Below are 18,237 nucleotides of genomic sequence, written 5' to 3' on the forward strand. Positions count from 1 at the left end.
TGAGTTGTTGTCGTCATATTAGTAACTGTTCTTCTTCTTTATTATATTGGCAGTTGGCAAACAACCAACTCAAACCCCAAACTGAAGCCCAGATATCTGATGCTACCACCACCATAGCTTCAGTAAATAAAAACAACAAGGTTGTTCTGGAACAATCTTCAAAAGAATAAAAAGACTTTTAAAAGAATTGGTTTAAATAGTGAGTTATACAGTTACACACTGCCACCAGATGTCAGAGTGACATATTGTTAAAAAAATATACAAAAGAAAACTGTGAAAAGAAACCAACCGGTTGTTTCCATGAGTTCATACTGTTAAGTTTTAAAATATTTACCATTAGCTTGCTTTTCACCTATCTGTACTTTATTATTTGTGATATGATGAACTTCATTTATTGTCCACTGTTTCTGTGTTTGTAAAAAATTCTTGTTAATTTGTCTAAGACTTTTTTCTTGTCAAATGTTTCTGAAAACAAGACAGACTTTTTAACTGGAACTGATTTAAAAAAAATCTAATGTCTTTTTGATCACAGTATGCATCTAACAAGTTGTGATTGAACCTATAATGTAAAGATGGAATATTTCTCAAGCTTCTTTTAAATTAATACATGAAGTGATATAAGAAAGTAATGGTTTTAACACCTGTAAAATTTTCCTTATACTGTTAGTCCTTCTAATGAGTTACCAGTGGAAGCGGAAGAGTGACAAGAATTTTCTCTGGTTTTGCATAACATAGAATTGTGCAGTGCAGCCCCTCCGCCAGCTGGTTCTGAACAGCGCTGGTCAACTAATTGAAAGAAAGGATGTCATGAGTTTCCTTGGAATATGAGAAAGAATAGAAACAGGTTTTATTGTCCCGCACAGGGGAAATTCAGGTGTCGCAGCAGCATCAGGTATAAAGGTTCACACTGAAATATTCTTTAACACTTTTGTTTTTAACACAAGAGTGTGAAAAACTTTTTTGATTATAAACTTTTTAAAAATATATATATTTCTCATAAAAAAATGAAATGAAATTTATGAAATGAAATTTCATTTTTATGAAATTTTTATTCGAACATGATACAAATATAAAATAAAATAGTGCACAGTAACAAGAAGTGCATAAGAAAGAAGAGAAAATACAGATTTTTTTGTAATAATCTGTATTTTATAATATAATATAATTCTTATAGTTAAGAAGACTGTGAGTTGGCAGGCTACATGAGCAAAAAGCCCAACTAATTTACTGTGTATTTCTATGAGGAGTGCAAGAGCTCCAAGGTTCAAATCCTGGTTTTACCTCCATTCTGTCATACTGTTGGCTCATTGTGTCATAATCTCACAGATTATGACAAAAAGAAGGCAAACCACCCACATATAAATATGTATTCTGAAAAAAAAAAAGCTTTATTTGTAGGAGTCAGTGAATAAATATGTTAAATTAAGCAACTCTCACTAAAACAAAGTGAACCATCGAACCAACCAAGCCAGGACAAGCCAACCCAAACCCAGGAGGACAGTCATGACAAGAGACAGTCATGACATAACTGTTGCACAGTTAATTGTGTTAAATGTATGCCCCACACACTCCTACTGGTCCCCATACACAATCAGAAACATACCCTCTGCCCTTTATAAATAGCTTTTTGTAAAATAAATACATTGATATTGTGACTTACGAAAAAAAAAATGTAGGTATTAAAAAAGCCTTTATCTGTTTGATGCTAGTCAAAAAGAACTTTATAGATGACTAAAGTTAATATTTTCTTTGCCTTCACAAATAGAGTAAAAGTTTAATTAATCTGAAATTCTGTATAAAGAATCAGTGTTCAGCGTTCACTAATCCAATTTAGGCTTTAATATTCTAAAAATATTTCATATTTAGAACTTCAGATTTTCAAATGTGGTCCAGAATTTTAGGAAAACAGTGACTAATTTCGCGACAACTTGGAAGCTTTGAATCTGATACTGGCTTCAGAGTCATTAGCCAACCGTGTCCCTTTGTTACAGCGCTTAATGGTACAAAACACAAGGGAGATAACAATCCTTATTTTGGAAGGAATTAACAGGTAAACAATCTAACAGCTCTTGGTTCCTCAAAGTCAAAAAAGCCCAACGTATTCCCCAGACCACAACCTTCATTTGCTGAAAACACAGAAGCAGACCAGAGCGGGTGGATTAAACCCCATGGACACATCAGCTGCAACATGGAGAATGTTAAAGATGTTACATATATCAAAATTACAACTGTAGTAATAGATTTGTTGTTTCATTTTAGCAGCAACAGGGATAATTCTTGCTTCTCTATTTTAAAATATAAAAGCAATTTGATAAATTTATGCTACATTAAATGTTTTCGTAACTACAGGGATACTTTGAGGCTGGGGTATTTTCCCCCCCCTAAAGATTAACTGTGAGAATCTCATACCGAACCGTCCTTGGTCGGAATTATGTAAAAATGTGTTGACTATTGTTGTTCTCCCTGTTTCATTTTGTTCCAAGAGCAAATGCAACAAATTCAATGTGAGTCTTCCTTTGTGTTGATGCTGCATTCATTTGATGCTTGACTTCCAGTTTAATTATCTTTAATAAGACTTGCTCCCAAAAAGAACAAAAGGACTTGTTAATTAAAATTGCCAACACAAAACCATGCAATAAACATCTTAATTATTTTTAATTGAGGTGCAGTCCTAATCGAATACATTAAAAGCTTAAACTGATATCTCTCCAAACAAATTATATAGAGCTTTTAATCTTTTAAGAACGGAAACAGGTTTTGGAATGACATTTAAATATCTAAATGGAATGGCTGCATAATTATTAGAGCTTAAAGTGTGTTTTTAAATTCAGAAAAGACTAATAAAAACAGTAAGTTTTAATATTTTATGATTTTTCAACCTTAGTTACCTCTACTCATCTGTCTGGATCTGTGATCCCTTTTGCAAAACGTGGCATATTTCCTACATCCACTGGAAGCGACTCCTGTTTCAAGGTTATTTCAGTCAGGGCTGCTTTGTTTGTGTGTGTGTGCGTGTGTGTGTGTGTGTGTGCGTGTGCGCGTGTGTGTGTGTGTATGTGAGGGTGCGTATGCTATGTCTCATAAAAAAATAAATAAAATCATGATCAATAACAACTTAAACTTGCAATAAGAATCCAGTATTGGTCTTTGCTTTACGTATTCACACATTCGTGTGAAGAAAAAGAAGGTTCAGCTTGGGACACATTAAAAATCTACCAACAACAAAATGAATGAGCTTTGGGGTTTCTCCCTTTTCACTGTCCTTGTGTTTAAATCTTTAATTTCATGTATCATTGAACAACCTGTCCAGACGAGCCAGCCCGGTAGAGACGACTTGGTGTGTTCATTGTTGGTTGGACGAGTATTTCCTCCCAAATGATGTTACGGTTTTGCTGGAATCACAGGAGAAAGATGTTTTTTTTTCTACACTGAAATGACTTCAAACCTCTTGGTAATGGAAGATACAAGAAAAATGATCAGTCAGTGAGGCTGCGGCTATCCGTGCGTGTCTGCTTTTCTATTTTTTAAAAGCAGCGGTTGCATCTAAGGGTGAGAAATAGGTGACAGGCAAGAGTGTGTGTGTGCGCGCCCGCTGAAATGTGCAAGTTAAGTTTGCATACCTACTTAAAGGAAGCTCAGTTACACACACACACAAACTCACACATTCAGACTCGCATCTACAGAGCTTAAGAGCAGAGGATGGTAGGAAGGTGTAATGATGTGTGACAAGACTATGTTGGAATCGATTTGCTTTGGCAGAGAAAGAGTGTGTGTGTGCGCGTGTGTATGTGTGTTTGGGGCTGTTGGAGGAACCACGCCATTTTCTTTTACAACCCAAGAGCTTTGTGCCGCAATCCACTGACATCTCTGCTGTCAATACTCTTAAAGAGAGGTTGTAACTGAGAATAGTGAATCCTCAAAGAAACGGGGATGAAAAATACACTATTGACAAACTAATCCAGTGAAATCAAAAGACTGAAAAATGATGCGCAATTAAACACATTTATGGAGTTTGCATAAAAATGATTTACATAATCTCTAACTTAGATATTTTTTAAATGCAAAACAGAATTACACAATAAAATAAACATTCAGTAATACTGAAAAAAAAAATCTTCAAATTATAGTGTTTCATGGGTGGATTACAGTATCGTGATGACATTTCTAAGAGAAATTACGTCCACTGCTGTTCTGTGCTTCAGTATCAATTCACTGGTTATTTTTGTCCTTGTTTTCTAAATAGCAACAGTTCACACTACCGCTTTACCTAGTTTTTTTTTTAATACAATACAATTCTTTTAGTTTGGCTTAAAGGTCTCAGACTGAGAGTACTTCATATCAAAAGTATAATATAGTATTTTCCTGTTGGCAAAATTGAAGAAACAGATCAAAGTCAGTTTAAAAATCTTCATAAAAGGTTATCCTTTCACAGTGTAAAATTGGGATTTTATTGTGAATAATTTAAATTTTTTTCCATGTCACCTACTTGTATGTATGTATCCATGTTTGTCTTCACTTATCTTAATCAAGTATTCAAATGATTAAAACCGTTTATGTGGTTTTGTACACAGGAGGTTAATTTAAATAATTTAAGAAACATAAATATCCTCAAAATTGGGTGTACATATCTTTTTTTTTTTTTTTTACAATGACTGTTTATATTGAACAGACCAGCCCGAAATTGTTGAAACTAATTTCCATTCAATTAAAAAGTTAGTTTTAGGAATTGAATTAGGGACTTCTTAAATGAAAAATACAGATAAAAGAAATTCTAACTTTTTTTGTAGATTCTATCAAAACTGGCATGTCAGAAATAATCATAATCCAGAAATAAATTCTTAATTGGCATTACAGCACTCAAACCCTTCTTATAATTGCTGGCCAGCTTTCTGCATGTTTCTACTGGTAATCTCATGATTGTTGAGCCTCCTTGGTCTTTAGCTCCCTCCACAGGTTTTCTATCAGTCAGTCTACTTGGTTAGAGTTAATATTACCTCCAGTTAGACGAAATGGCAAAACTTGTCATAATTTGGAACTTAATTGTATACATCCCAGAGTTATACAATTGTAATCTTTGAACTAATAAAAAAGTTGGAGCAGTAATTTACTTAATGACTCCCAACTACCTTTTTTGCCCAATGGAAAGTTTTATGCAAGTGTGTTTCTGTCAGACTGCTGAAGGAAGTATTTGTGATCGTTCCAGTTTGCTGCCAAAGGTGGGTGACGGCTGAAACGTTCCAGCATAGCAGTGTGTCAGTGAGCAGGAGACAGCAGCAGATTAGATTTAGCTTTGGGAAAATTGAATAGCTGTCGGGTTTCGTTCAGCATGGCTGGCAACGAGTTGAGCGAGGAGGGCGTGTAAGGGTGTGTGCTGATGGCTGCTCTCTAACCTCCCCTCATCCTCTTACCTCCTCTCCGGTTTCCCTCCTCCTCTTCCCTGCCTGTTGTTTACTTATTGAGGAAAGTGTGATTGAGCTCAATTTGACCCTTTCCCTGCTTGTGGAACGAGAGAATTGGGAAAGATGTGTTGACGTGTGAGTCGCATCTGAAAGAATGAGGAGAGATAAAAGTGAGACGGTCTTGTTACGGAGTTAATTACAGTGTTAGTAGACAGGAGAGCAGCAGGTTGCTCGTCTTTCATGTTGCAGCTGGCCAGTTTTGGCCAACACAGACACCCACTCATAGTGTAATTAGTGCTTTGTTGCAGAGGAAAGCCGGAATAAGGAGTCTGTGAATCAAACACGCTGCCTTTACTACAGAGAGCTCGGTGGCAGGCCCTACGCTCCCAGATTAAATAACTTCAGTCTCTAAAGAGCTGAAATGCTGACAGAGTTATGTGTGGGATTTGACAGTCAGTAAATTTTGATAACTTCTTTAATTTGTCTCCTGCCTCGCTGAACTAAGTTGATTTAGCAAAAATGAGTGCTGAACTTGTGTTAACAAGTAAGATTTTCATTTCACTTCCAAAAATTTCTACAAAGATGTGTCTAGCATCGGAACGAAGCTTGTACACACATCCAAACACTTCTTTTACTCTGCTAAGATGATAAATGTAAGAGCTGAAGTTAAATATCTGCCGTCATCTGTCTTTGGCTGCTCATTTCTGGATCTGCCTCTGCTGCTATTGGACTGTAGCTAGAGAATTTCACACACACTCACACACGCGCTGTCGCAAATTTCTGTAATTATGACGGATCTTTCACATGGTGTGCTTCGGACTTTGCTGCAAACATTCTCCAGACGCTAAAAGGGGCGGGACGAAAGCCATTAAGCACATTAATGTGTGCAGCATTGTGTGAAGGGCTGTCTGTGACTTGCTGCTGTCCACATCAATCATCCAGCCACTTGTCTGAATCCAGCCTCTGTGCTGTAGGCAAAGATTTTACTTATGAAGAGATGAATTACAAGCAGATAAATAACATTAGACCTCGTTACAGCAGCTCTGTCAATCATAAATTTCACCTTGTGTGTCATAGATTCTGCATGTTGCTATCAAAAAGTGGCCAAACCACTTCAACTTTTTTTTTTTACAACTTTAAAGTTGCAAACACAGGCTTAAATGTAGTTTAATAAGATTTCATGTAATAGACCAACACCAAGTGCATAATTGACAAAAGGAAGGAAAATTCTATATGAGCTATAAATATTTCACAAGGGAATAAGCTTAAATTGAGCTTCACATTTGTGTCTTTTTTTTACTTTGATACACTTAAATAAAATCTAGTGCAGTCAGTTGACTTCAGAAATACCCTATGATCAAGACTTCTTGTTTGTAATGTACTGTCACTGTAAATATCGCTGCTTTGTGAAGGCCTGTGAGGTTTGTTACAAAACATTAGTGAAAAGAAACGGTGTTAAAGCTGCAACTAATTCCATAGCTTAATTATAAAAAATGTCTTGTGTTGTATTTATTCATTTATTATATGAATATAATGTTAAACTAAAATAACAGCTTTTGAAATGTATGCAGAACTTTATAAGCAAGTAAAGTTGCAAAGCTGAGACTCCAGTCCTGTCATCCAGGGTAAAGAGACGTTCAAAAGCATCGGATTGTTCATGAACTTCTGTCACAGGACTACCCTGCAATCCGAACCCCAGATTAATGGAAGATAATAATGAATACAATATGTCAGATTAATCTTTCTTTTAGCCCGAAGAAAGTTCAATGCAAATAATTTTAGTCTCGGTTTTATTCTTTTATTCTTTTAGATGCTGATAGTTAGCATAGCGTGCACCACTGCTCAGGCTCACCTGGAGCCTCGTCTATAAAAGAGTGTGCAGCTTTCACAATAATAATTGAAAGAGGGACACATTTTGAAAAGTGCGGCACACCAAAAAATTTGCATATATAAAACTGTGCACACAAACGCACAAACGTGCCTGCACACTTTTCTTTTGTACAAGCCAATTTGTGTGAACTAAAGTCCAGCCGCTGATCCTCCAAGGACTGCATGTAAAACAGTGTAAATATCTGTGAGGCCGCCACCACATGTCCGAATAACCATGGCAACCGTCCCTGCTTGTAGTTGTACAAGTAGTTCTATTAATAACGCTTACATATTTTATTTCAAAGGCGGCTTTCTGGGCACTCAAGGTGACTCCACAACAAATAAAAACAACACATTTTTCAGAAATCATTCCAAATTGAAAGAGTGCTGATTAATCCAAGTGTTCACTTGTTTGAACAGCAGAGCGTTCGTTCAGCCGGAATGAAATGCAGCGCCCCTGAGAGTCCTTTTGTGGCGAGTGGGGAATGTGGGAGGAATCATGTGCTGAATCAGGCCAACTACATTTAGCAAGCACTTTTGTGCATAAGTTGTGCATTTACAGAATGAAGATCCTTTCTAGTCACAAAGGCAAATTCACAGGGCTGGCATATGGCTCTGCACGGACCTGCAGGATGATCACTCTGGGCAATGAGAAGGCATCATCGACATGTCGCAGCAGATCAATATGATCTCTGAATACACGTTCCCTCTGAATCCTTCCATTGGGAATGTCTTCCAGCAGTGCCAAAGCTGACATTGTTCCACTTTTACGCACACGGCAGCTACTGAGATGCAGCTTTTACACAGGAAAAATCCTCCATCCTGACATATTTTGTAGTGAATTTGCTGATCTTACATTGTTTTCTTTTTCAATGACAATATATGTGCCCCACAGATAACATGCATTTCATGTGCAATTACTATTACAAATTTACATTTGAGTGTGGGTTTCCTATCATTTTATTTATGTATTTCTGCGTGGTGTGTGTGTTACCTGAATGACACCATTTTCTCAGAAATTTGTGATTTTTACATTTCTTTTAACAAAAAAAAGCTTGTTCCAAGCCCTTTTTGATTAAATGTTCTATTATGCTGTTCTGTCTTTTATTCAAATAGTTACTCACTGGAACTTAGAAAAAGTTGCATGACACAGTATATCTCAAGTTACCTTTATCTCTGCATCTGCCCTGTTAACTCACACACACACACACGCACACACACCACGCACACTTCTCACACACTGCAATTTTGCTGCCAACACTAGCTCAGCAGCACAGCAGTGGCCCCACCTTTTGACCTTCACCAGCATTTGGCTCACTGTCTCAGAAACACGAGCCTGAATACAGCATGATGTGGCAAAAAAGCTCTACGCTTTTTAGATCAAGAAATTCTCCCTGAAAATGTTTGAACAACAAAGTAAACATTTAATATGTTTACTTCCACTTTTCTTTCCTTTTTTTGACCACTAAACAAATGTTCTTATTGCCTAGCACCCTGGTTTTGGCCTGTGTACTGATGAGGTATTGCTGAGCAGTGAGAAACAGACAAACGATCACTTACATAGAGGAGGAGCCGTATTGGTCGATGTTGAGCATTATTGATGAAATGGTATCGTTTTACATGTGCTGTAACAGTATCGCATAAACGTCCATAATAACATTTCATTCAGTAGGATTGTTATCGCTGATGTTAGCCTGGGCGACTTACGCATTGGGAGAACTGGCTTCACCCTGAAAAAAAATCACTGATTTCTTGAAAAGGCTGGTAGAGACCAGGGTAAATTTAGTCCACATCATATTTAATGTTTTGCTTCCGTGACCCAAACATGAATCAAGATGTAGGAAAAGGTAACAAGTAAACTTTTAGGGGAAAAAAAAAATGTTTATTGTAAATTTGATTAAGAACCAGTGATCTGTGGAGGAGCCAGAGAATCGTCTGGATGAGAACAGAGTTTAAGAGGCTCAGGAGGGTTACTCAAAGATTTACTATTTTTTTGTAGCAACCTTCCTTGTAGCAGGAAGGTTACTGACACAGAATGCTGAGGATCACAGAGTGGCTGAATGAGGCAGAGGAGAGGTATGTGGTGGTGAGTAGTAGATCTGATTTTTCTTTCAGGCTAGTTGATCTCAAGAAGATGCAATCTTTATGCTTCTTTCCAAATTGTATTTTTTAAACTTAGATTATGTTTGGTGGTACATTATTAATCCAGAAGATTAGTGCTTTTCTTGTGGGTGCACAGCTGTTCAATCAAAATCCTTATACATTCTTATACATTTTTATTGAATAACCTAGATTATGTTTTATATGTTGACTAACGATACGTTTAAACCTCTACTTGAGGCCCAAATTAGTTGGAGAACAGTTCTGAAATTTTCAAGTAAAAAAAAAAAGTTTTGGCAACTCTCTTAAATTCCCTTTAGTAAATTTTGCCTTGTGTTTATGTAGAGCCACCATAATGTTTTAAAAAACAGAACTTCTTAAACCTGATTTTTCCTTTGGGAGGGAAAAATCAGCATTTGGTTAATGTATTCTAATTATTTCTGAATGCACATCTCTGATATAAATAGCTACAGTTAAAGACCTTTAGGAGTTTCTCTAAGTACGTTTGACCACAGGTGGTGGGTTCATGGCATGTGAGGACAGTGAAATATTACTGCCATTAGAAGGAGCTCAGATTTGGCATCCCCCCTTTTGAGGGGCAATGGGGCATACCTAACCGAAGCAGTGCACCATGTGACAAAATCTTCAGCACAGCGACCAGCTATGCGGTGCGGGCTCGTGTTTGTTTGTGTTAACAGCTGTTGTTCCACTGTTCCTCTCAAGAAGCCCTCGGGCAACTTTTTAACGCCGCACCAGCAGAGACGCACAGACACACACTCATGAGGACTTTTGATGAGGACAGAAACGAACGAGCTTCAGTTATGTCAGACGGAAAGGGAAACACCTTTTTCATGAAACATACATCTTTACTGGGAGACTGAAGAAAGTGTGTTATTAATTTTGTCTTACTTATTATGGTAGGATTGCTACAAATTATTTTGAAGGCATTTAACGCCCTATAAAGCACATACCGTAATGTGCTTCATGGGGTTTTCTTTTTAGACTATTTATGTATGAAAGCTATTAAAAAAAACAGAGATTATGGATCATGAATTTATATAAGAAACCAGATTTGAATTGTAAAAAAAATCAACATTGAAATGTAGTAAAAACACAGGATGAACTGCCTTGGCAATAACAAAGTTAAATGTATAAACATGTACCTATCAGGTGGGTATCGGGTGCACCACCCAGGATTAAGTTTTAATAAATTTGTCTTATGTTCATCAGCTTGTCTGGATTTCACTTCACAGATGTCACATTTGGTAATGTCACCACGCCTACTACGGGAAATCAGTAGCAATGATGATGATGTGAGCTTTGAAATCATTATTTAGCAAGTTGTACCTGTCTAGACGTAGCAGATTAATAATCAATAAAAGGACAGCAATTTTACAATCTGACACAAAGTTAAGCTTTTGTTTACTAACTACGGTATTTTATTTGTTTTCTTTTAAATTGATTTTTACATTATTTTACATCAGATTTGCTTTTATGAAATGAAAACAATTTATTTGTAAGACATGAACGACTTCCATAGTGGTAGCTGCAACATATCACCACCTGTTTCTTTTTTGGTCCAGAATTTCTCACCGTTTTAACGTTGAGCTTTGAAAGCTTTCTGACCGGCTCCTTCCAACAATCTGCTTCCCTTCAGCTCCTTGCCTCACATTGATTCAGTGGTCTGGCGCAGTGCATGTGCCCTGTGTTCTCACCGTCGTTCCAGCTCATCCAAACAGCATTAATTAAATTTCCTGACTTAACGATTATTTCTTTGTCACCGCTGATAGATTGTGTTTTGGTGCATAAGGCATTGATGAGGTGTGGTCAGTCAGGCAAAAATAATCTATGATTGTTTTTTTTTTTTAAGTGATGACTTGATCTTATGCTTGATTAGCTTTGTTTACGTTTAGCTTTGTGTGTTTTACAACATGTGAGGAGCTTCTCTTCACTTTGAGACGCTTGACTCAGACCAACTTGCTTTTGAGGCAAAGAGGACAAGCATGAAATTAATAGTTCCACTTCATCTCCGGCCAGGATTTCTCTTTAAATGAAACAGTTTTGTTGGCTTGGGGGTCTTTGCCGTTTCTCAGAGATTCTGTGACGTGATAGCGATTACTTGTTGTGGAGTTTGGTTGACACCGACCCACATATACAAATTGAGAGTCTATAATGCGTAATGCAGGATCAGTCAGACCTCAGTAGGTTTCAGACGCTGTGCATTCCCTCCAGATTTCTGCACAAAGACAGAGACGGTACTGACCAGTGACTGCCTTTGCGGCACGAAACAGAATTAACTTCAAGCACCTGACACCCCGAGGTTTTGCCTCTTTTCTTTTCCTCCTCTTACCTCAGCTCCAGTTGTCTATCCGCCCCCTGCTGTCTCCTCCTCCATGAGTCGTGTTCACTTTAATTACAAACATTGCTTTGGGGAATCTGTGCCCCTTCATATTAAATCTAGAAGCTGCAAGACGTTGCTTTTTCCTCAACATGCTTAGAAAAACCATTTTAAAGCGGAGAGTTTGAACTAAAGAAGGAAAGCAACTGAAACAAGATGGTGCTTTTTATTCAGAAGAAAATAATTTCTTGTTGTCGATTTCTTTCCTAGGATTTAATTTAACAGTTTAGCAGGGACAATTGCTTTTTTTTTGTGATTAAATTTGTACGGGAAAATTAAAAACTTGTACACGTTTAGACTACAGATGTCTCCTCCTTCTGTTCTCGTAGACCTACTCTTTGCTTAATTAATGCTGTATTTGCATGGACATATAAAGTTATAACGCATACAGATTTTAACTCAATCAATCAATCAATCAATCAATCAATCAATCAATCAATTTTTGACTGAGTGTGAAACATCCAACTTTTCAATTTCTAAGCCATTTGCAGTGATATGTTGCTGATCATTGATCAGTGATTGGTTGATTATTCCCTTGAAAATAAACATTCAGAGAGCTCTTTCACATGCTGATGGATTTTCCACTTTTGTCAAACAAGTGCACCGAAACAGAGAATTGATTTTTACCTGCTGACGCACATAGTCAGATGTGCTAAGTAATTTGAAAATGTTTGAAAAAATAGTTTGTGTTTATATAAATGCACAGAGTGGATTTTTCTAGTGGCCAGCCCAAGTCACACCATTGCAATAATCACTGATGTTGGACATTCATATTCCACACCTATGAGCTGGGATGGATTATCTTGTCATAGGAATAGTGCTCACTAACATCAATTTAGACATATTTTGAACACTATTTGGGAAATATTGGTCTATTGTGTATAATGAAATAGGTTTGCATGTTTGAGTTCAGTTTGTGACAATATAGGGGCAAAAAAAATTTGAGTTTATATTTTTTGTTGCATATAACCTTTTTCAAGGACTCTGTGCACATTTCCTTGTCCTTTTTTTTTTCTTTGAGAGGTGCGTTCTCACTTGGATTTAACTGCACTTTTGTTCATCAAGCCACTCTCCCCTCTTTAGAGTCTAAGAATCGATGAGAACAAAACAAACATGGCTCCTTTTTATGAATGAAACACAAATAACCCAGTCTGAGAGGGACATGTCGTTACTCTATAAACTCATCATTCATAAAACAGCTTCTTGCAGCAAATTTCTATATCCTTCCATCCTCACTTATGTTAATGTTCCCCTTTGTTAAATAATAAGGAAGGCAGCAAGTGTCCATGTAATAAGATGCCAATAATCTTGTTTCTGTTTGAGTCTTTTGCCGTTATAATTGTGTTAGAATTGTATGAGTTTTTTAATTAGAAGTTGTGATTATTTATGTGCTTAAATACTTCTGTAATTATTGAGTGAGGACATCCTTAAAACCTTGTGCCAGTAAAGAGATTCTTGGAAGTGCTATTTTTGCAAGTGGATATATCTGTGTGTATGCAAATGAGAGAAAATAAGGTTGTCTCATGTGCCAAACATGTTTGACAGAAACATGCGAGTGCATTTATTTTCTTATTTCATTTAGAATGTATTCATCGACGTCACCGAAAATAGAAAAGCCGTTAACGGCTTTAAAAAACCCCAAATAAAAGTCAATGTAGTGAGGACAAGACATGTAATCCTGTCCCATCTAGGAGTTGGATAATATGTGAGCTTCTGCATCCTGCACAAGTTGGAGGCGGCTCAGTGATAACCGGGGAACACCGACGTAAAGAGCATTGCAGTAATCCATCCTGGAATTGATGAAGAGAAGTTGGACCTTCAGGTCTGTTAATAGTTTCTACCCCAGAAGAAACTATGGATAACATTGTAAGATCATGTGATTGTTAAGCTGCTGGGGTATTTCTCTCTTTCTCTAAACATGGCAGATGCATACTACAGATTCCCACTCATAACTTTTCTGGTCAATTGAACTGATTGCCTTGTGCTGCTATTTCAGTTCATTGTGAAAGTTTTCTATCCCCCTTTGCTCATAAAAGGTGGTTGGATGTTGTTAGATATATGTCAGCTGGCTTTTCTTTGATGATGATTTGAAGTGAAGAGGGTAGCTTCCGGCTAATTGGGCCTGGTCTGCTCCAGTCAGCCTGACTGAACATAGCGCTGCAGACAGCGTGTGCTCAGTAGGATCCTGTTAGCGTCTCATTGAAAACACAAACATGATCACAAACACACGACTACTACAGGCTGACTGCAGAAAATCTATGCTCTCTTTAGGTCTGTGTGTGATAACTGTCAGTTTGACCAAACTATGTTGATTTAATCACAAAAACACTTCTTTAAAAGTGTAAATATTATTAGTTGCAATTGCATCTATGTTGTAAGTCCCTTTTAGAATGTGCAAAGAAAGCGGGAACAGGACGGAGAAAAAGAGAATAAAGTGTGAAGCAGGAGATCCTAAAAAGGAGAAAGCCCTTGGGAGACAGAAAATAGAAAATGGACTAAGAAAATTGGAGAAGAAAACTGTCAGACCAGTTCATGTTTGAACCGCTACTAAACTGTCAGCTTTTAAAGCCGTCTACAGTGAGCCAGGAAGCAGGATTGCTTTAAAACCTGGATTTCTCGTCCCCGTGTCAAACAGCAGCTCTCAGTCAGCCAGTGGGATTAACGTTCCAGTTTTTCTACTGTTATGGTCTCTGTGATTTGGCATCTGAGTCATCAGCCAGTCACTTTGATTGGCTACAGCTCAGATATATTTGAGGCAGCAATTAATTAGCTGTTCTGATGAAGGAAGTAGTAAGGCTGGTGAGAGAGTCTAAAACTTGAAAATGTTTAAGTTGTCCAGAGGGCTTAAAATGGCATTCTGTTTTGTTGCAGGTTTTCTGTTTTATTCTTTTCTTTTTTTTCTATACATATGTGGATCCTTTGAAGATTTTAAGGTGTTTGAATGTGGCATCTGAAAAGATTTGTCAGTAAGAGGAGAGTCTTGGCAGCCTTTTAAAGTGGCACATATTAGCCATGGTTGAGCCATAGATGAACACAGAGGAGTGTCTCATGTTGAAGGTCCTCGACACTCGGGTGGCACACAAGTCTACATCATGTTTTTTTCACTTTTAGTTAAGTATATCTGATGAATTGTGGAGATAAACAGTCAAAAAATGCCAAAATCATATGTATTATTTATGGCATATTTTGTTTATGAATTCTATTGAACAGATTTCAATTGACTAAATTTCTGATCCTCATACGGTTCAATTGAGAATCTCAATCAATATGAAATATCATCAGCCAGAGAAGTCTAAGTGAGTCCTTTTGGGGGTGATGAGTCACATACTGTACCCATAATTTCGTACAGTACATCATATAAAGATGATAGAAATTAATTTTAAACCACTGGTCTTGAAAGACTGCAAAAATGTTCAAACTGCATACAAAATTACTTATGTCACTTATGTAGCACTCGCATACATTTGCACACAGGCAAAAGACTGGGCATGCACCAAATTAAACTAAAAGTGAATATAACCTAAAAAACCCAAAAAAGCCCTATTAGATTAAAGGTTTGACAAATGTAATGCCAGTAAGGATGTTTCCTGCGATTGCTATGAAGTTTATATACAATATTGAACATACAGTTTATTTGTTTTTTATTAAACTATAAATAAAACAGGAAATACTTTATTTCAGATCCAGAACTTCCTTTGCAATGTTCTTAATATTTATTGTGCATTCATGCTATGGATAGATATCAATAAACTGAATTAAACTGAGTTGAAGTTATCATTATCTTTCTGAGTTTTGTTTGCTTGAATACAATCATCAAAATTTGAGTTTCATTCTTTCCTTTTGTGATTCATTGTAAAGTTTCTGCGTTTTAGTAAAACAGTTTACTTTTCTCAGCTCACTTAAGACTTAAGACATAGGATGTCTTATCTCGGTCTCTTTGTTTTATCATATATTACATTTGGCTACAATAATGAAATTTGTCCTTATCAAAAGCTTTTGTGTAAGCAAACACTACTCAATATTATGGATTTTTGCATTACTCAAACATTTGTCTAAGCTGCCTAAGTGTGTGATGCTGTTCCCTTATTCTCTTTCTCCTGTTATCTCCGTCTTCCACACTTTACTCTCTATATGTATTTTTGTTCATGAGTTGCTAAAAACATATGAAACGTAGAGTTTATGGCATTTACATTAGCATATATGTTTTATATATTACATATTATATAATGTGGTGGTAGAATTTTTGCTAAAGCACACAAGAATGAAACCCGTCCTCCTGTAGCTTTGAATATATCAAAGCATATTTTGTTTTCATTTTCTTTACAGCCTCATGTACGTCTGTGGAAGGCTTGGATGTTGAATTAGCGGGACTTTATGTCGGTGTCTCCGGTTAAGGCCCCCGTTGAGCTGAGCACCCCAGTGAAGGTTTACAGCTGAATAATGTGATTATGTGTTCTGCAGATACTGGGGGCAGTGGTGTGTCATCAGTGCTCATTGTGCTGTAAAACTTGAAGCTGGCAGATAATTCCTAGTTTAGCTGATTGGTTTCATTTATATGTAGATTAGTTTGGGGGAAAAAAAAATACTTCTTTAGTTAGTTATTTTCCACTTCAGAATTACTGATATTGTAATTTTAACTCTCTAGTACTTATCACATTGTATGTAAACAGTGTTGTAATTTTGTTTCTGCCACCCTTGACTACATGTGTTATACGTGAGTGTTCTGGCTATTGAAAAGTTGTGAGTTCAATTTCAGCTTTGACTCCAACACATGTTGAAGTGTCTTTGAGCAAGACCCTAAACTGTGTGTTTTCTATAGATTTGTGTTTCAGCGTATGAACATGACTGTGTCAGTGCAAATGAAGGAAGATGACTTGTACCGTCTGTAGCGGGTTTGTATAGCCTGGTTAAAACCAGCCCTCTGTACTACACTTTGTGTTGAGAAACTATTACTTCCTGGAGGTGTGGACTGTGAGTTTTTAAAATTTTACCTAATTGTTAATGTTTTCCTGTGACGTATGGAGTCAGTGCTGTGAAGCTTACCGAATTGTCTGCACAGTAAACAACCATCCTCCGCTGTGAAGACAGAAGTGCCGAGCCAAACGAGGCGACTGTTAATATCAATTTAATATTTGGAAATGTGGCAAACGAGGGGAGAAAGCCCAGACTGTGCGTGTATGCAAGATTTGTTTCAAGCGGAATATCACGGGAAGGCAATGGCCAGGCTAGTAAGACTAGAAAAGCCCTCAATTATTTCAGTCTACTTGGTTATTACAGAAGTCAAGAAGAGCCGTTCAAGCTACAAATTTGTCTGTCGTTTTCTTGAGATAACAAGAAAATAATCTTGTTAACACAAAGAAATGAAAGTCATTGTCTTATGAGAGTGGGCTAAGTTTCTCATTATCTTTATCGGATTTGCTGGGTTGTCCAAGTAGCTGACTGCGAAGCCTGCAGCTGAATCCTAAATGCTGCTGTTAAAAATTTTAATTTTGATTTGGCCCGTTTGTTGACTCTGGGATAAACAAATTTCTATTTCTTGAAAACCTTTCCATAAACTACATAGATATGTAGCATCATGGGCTCTCTACCTCCACAGCCACAAATAGTTCTGTTGAGATGCAAACATGAATTAAAGGGTTAGTTTTAAAGAGAGGTTCTGTGAAGTTATTGACAAGAATTGGGAGGCAGTGTATTCCTGCAGTAACAGACATATTTCATGATCAGTAGCATTCTTCATCTGCCAACAGTTTACAAAAAAATGTATAATTTCTGTTGCTTAACAGTGGCAGTAATTGTGATCTAATAATCTGAACCTTTGTTTCCCTTTTCAGAAATACAAGGAGTTTGAGCGGGGGGTGAGGGTGGAGGAGATTGATGGGCTACGACTGGTGAAGAGGCTGGCTAAGAACATGGAAGAGATGTTTCACAAGAAAGCCCAGGCTATGAAGGTATGCTGCATCTGCATGCCTTTCAGTCATTAGCAGTTATTAGAGCTTCTTCCCTGTCAAACATCTTTTTAAAATTACTTTGCTGGTATTTATTATTCTGTCTCTGTCTTGGATGTGTGGCTGAAATGGTGGGTACACAGTAATATCTGCACTTGGTACTATTGAATTTGTATTATTTTACATTTCTTTCCAGATGTCTGCTTCTATTTTCCAGAGGACAAAAATAAAATAATGTTTTATAATATAGCCATTTTCAAATTTAGCTACCCCTAAACAATATGCTCTTTTGTTGACTTGACATATTATGCCTTATTTTTAACATTTCAATCAGTAGTTTGGTTTGGATTTTGAATCAATATTTTTGGTTGGACTAACTAACTGAACGCACACACATAAAGAAAAAACAAAACAACAAAAAAAAAACTGATTCAAAATAAGAGCTGTGCTTCTTAATCTTTCTGCTTTACGTTTTTACAGGGGCTATAAGTCGTGTGTCCAGAAACCCCAAAAATCTGTAGCGTGG

The 18,237-nt window shown here is 36.9% G+C and overlaps 1 protein-coding gene across 2 annotated transcripts in view; it reads left to right on the forward strand.

Annotated features, from left to right (window-relative positions):
• LOC103149653 (voltage-dependent calcium channel subunit alpha-2/delta-3-like) overlaps positions 1-18,237 on the forward strand; it is a 130,992-nt gene that overhangs the window by 19,420 nt on the left and 93,335 nt on the right. For both annotated transcript variants that reach the window (XM_016680106.1, XM_016680107.1), the window contains exon 3: positions 17,598-17,714. In XM_016680106.1, coding sequence (XP_016535592.1) covers positions 17,598-17,714 — 117 coding nt within the window. The remainder of the gene's footprint in view (positions 1-17,597; positions 17,715-18,237) is intronic.

Source organism: Poecilia formosa, unplaced genomic scaffold, assembly GCF_000485575.1.
Source record: "Poecilia formosa unplaced genomic scaffold, Poecilia_formosa-5.1.2 Scaffold232, whole genome shotgun sequence".
Lineage (NCBI taxonomy): Eukaryota > Metazoa > Chordata > Actinopteri > Cyprinodontiformes > Poeciliidae > Poecilia > Poecilia formosa.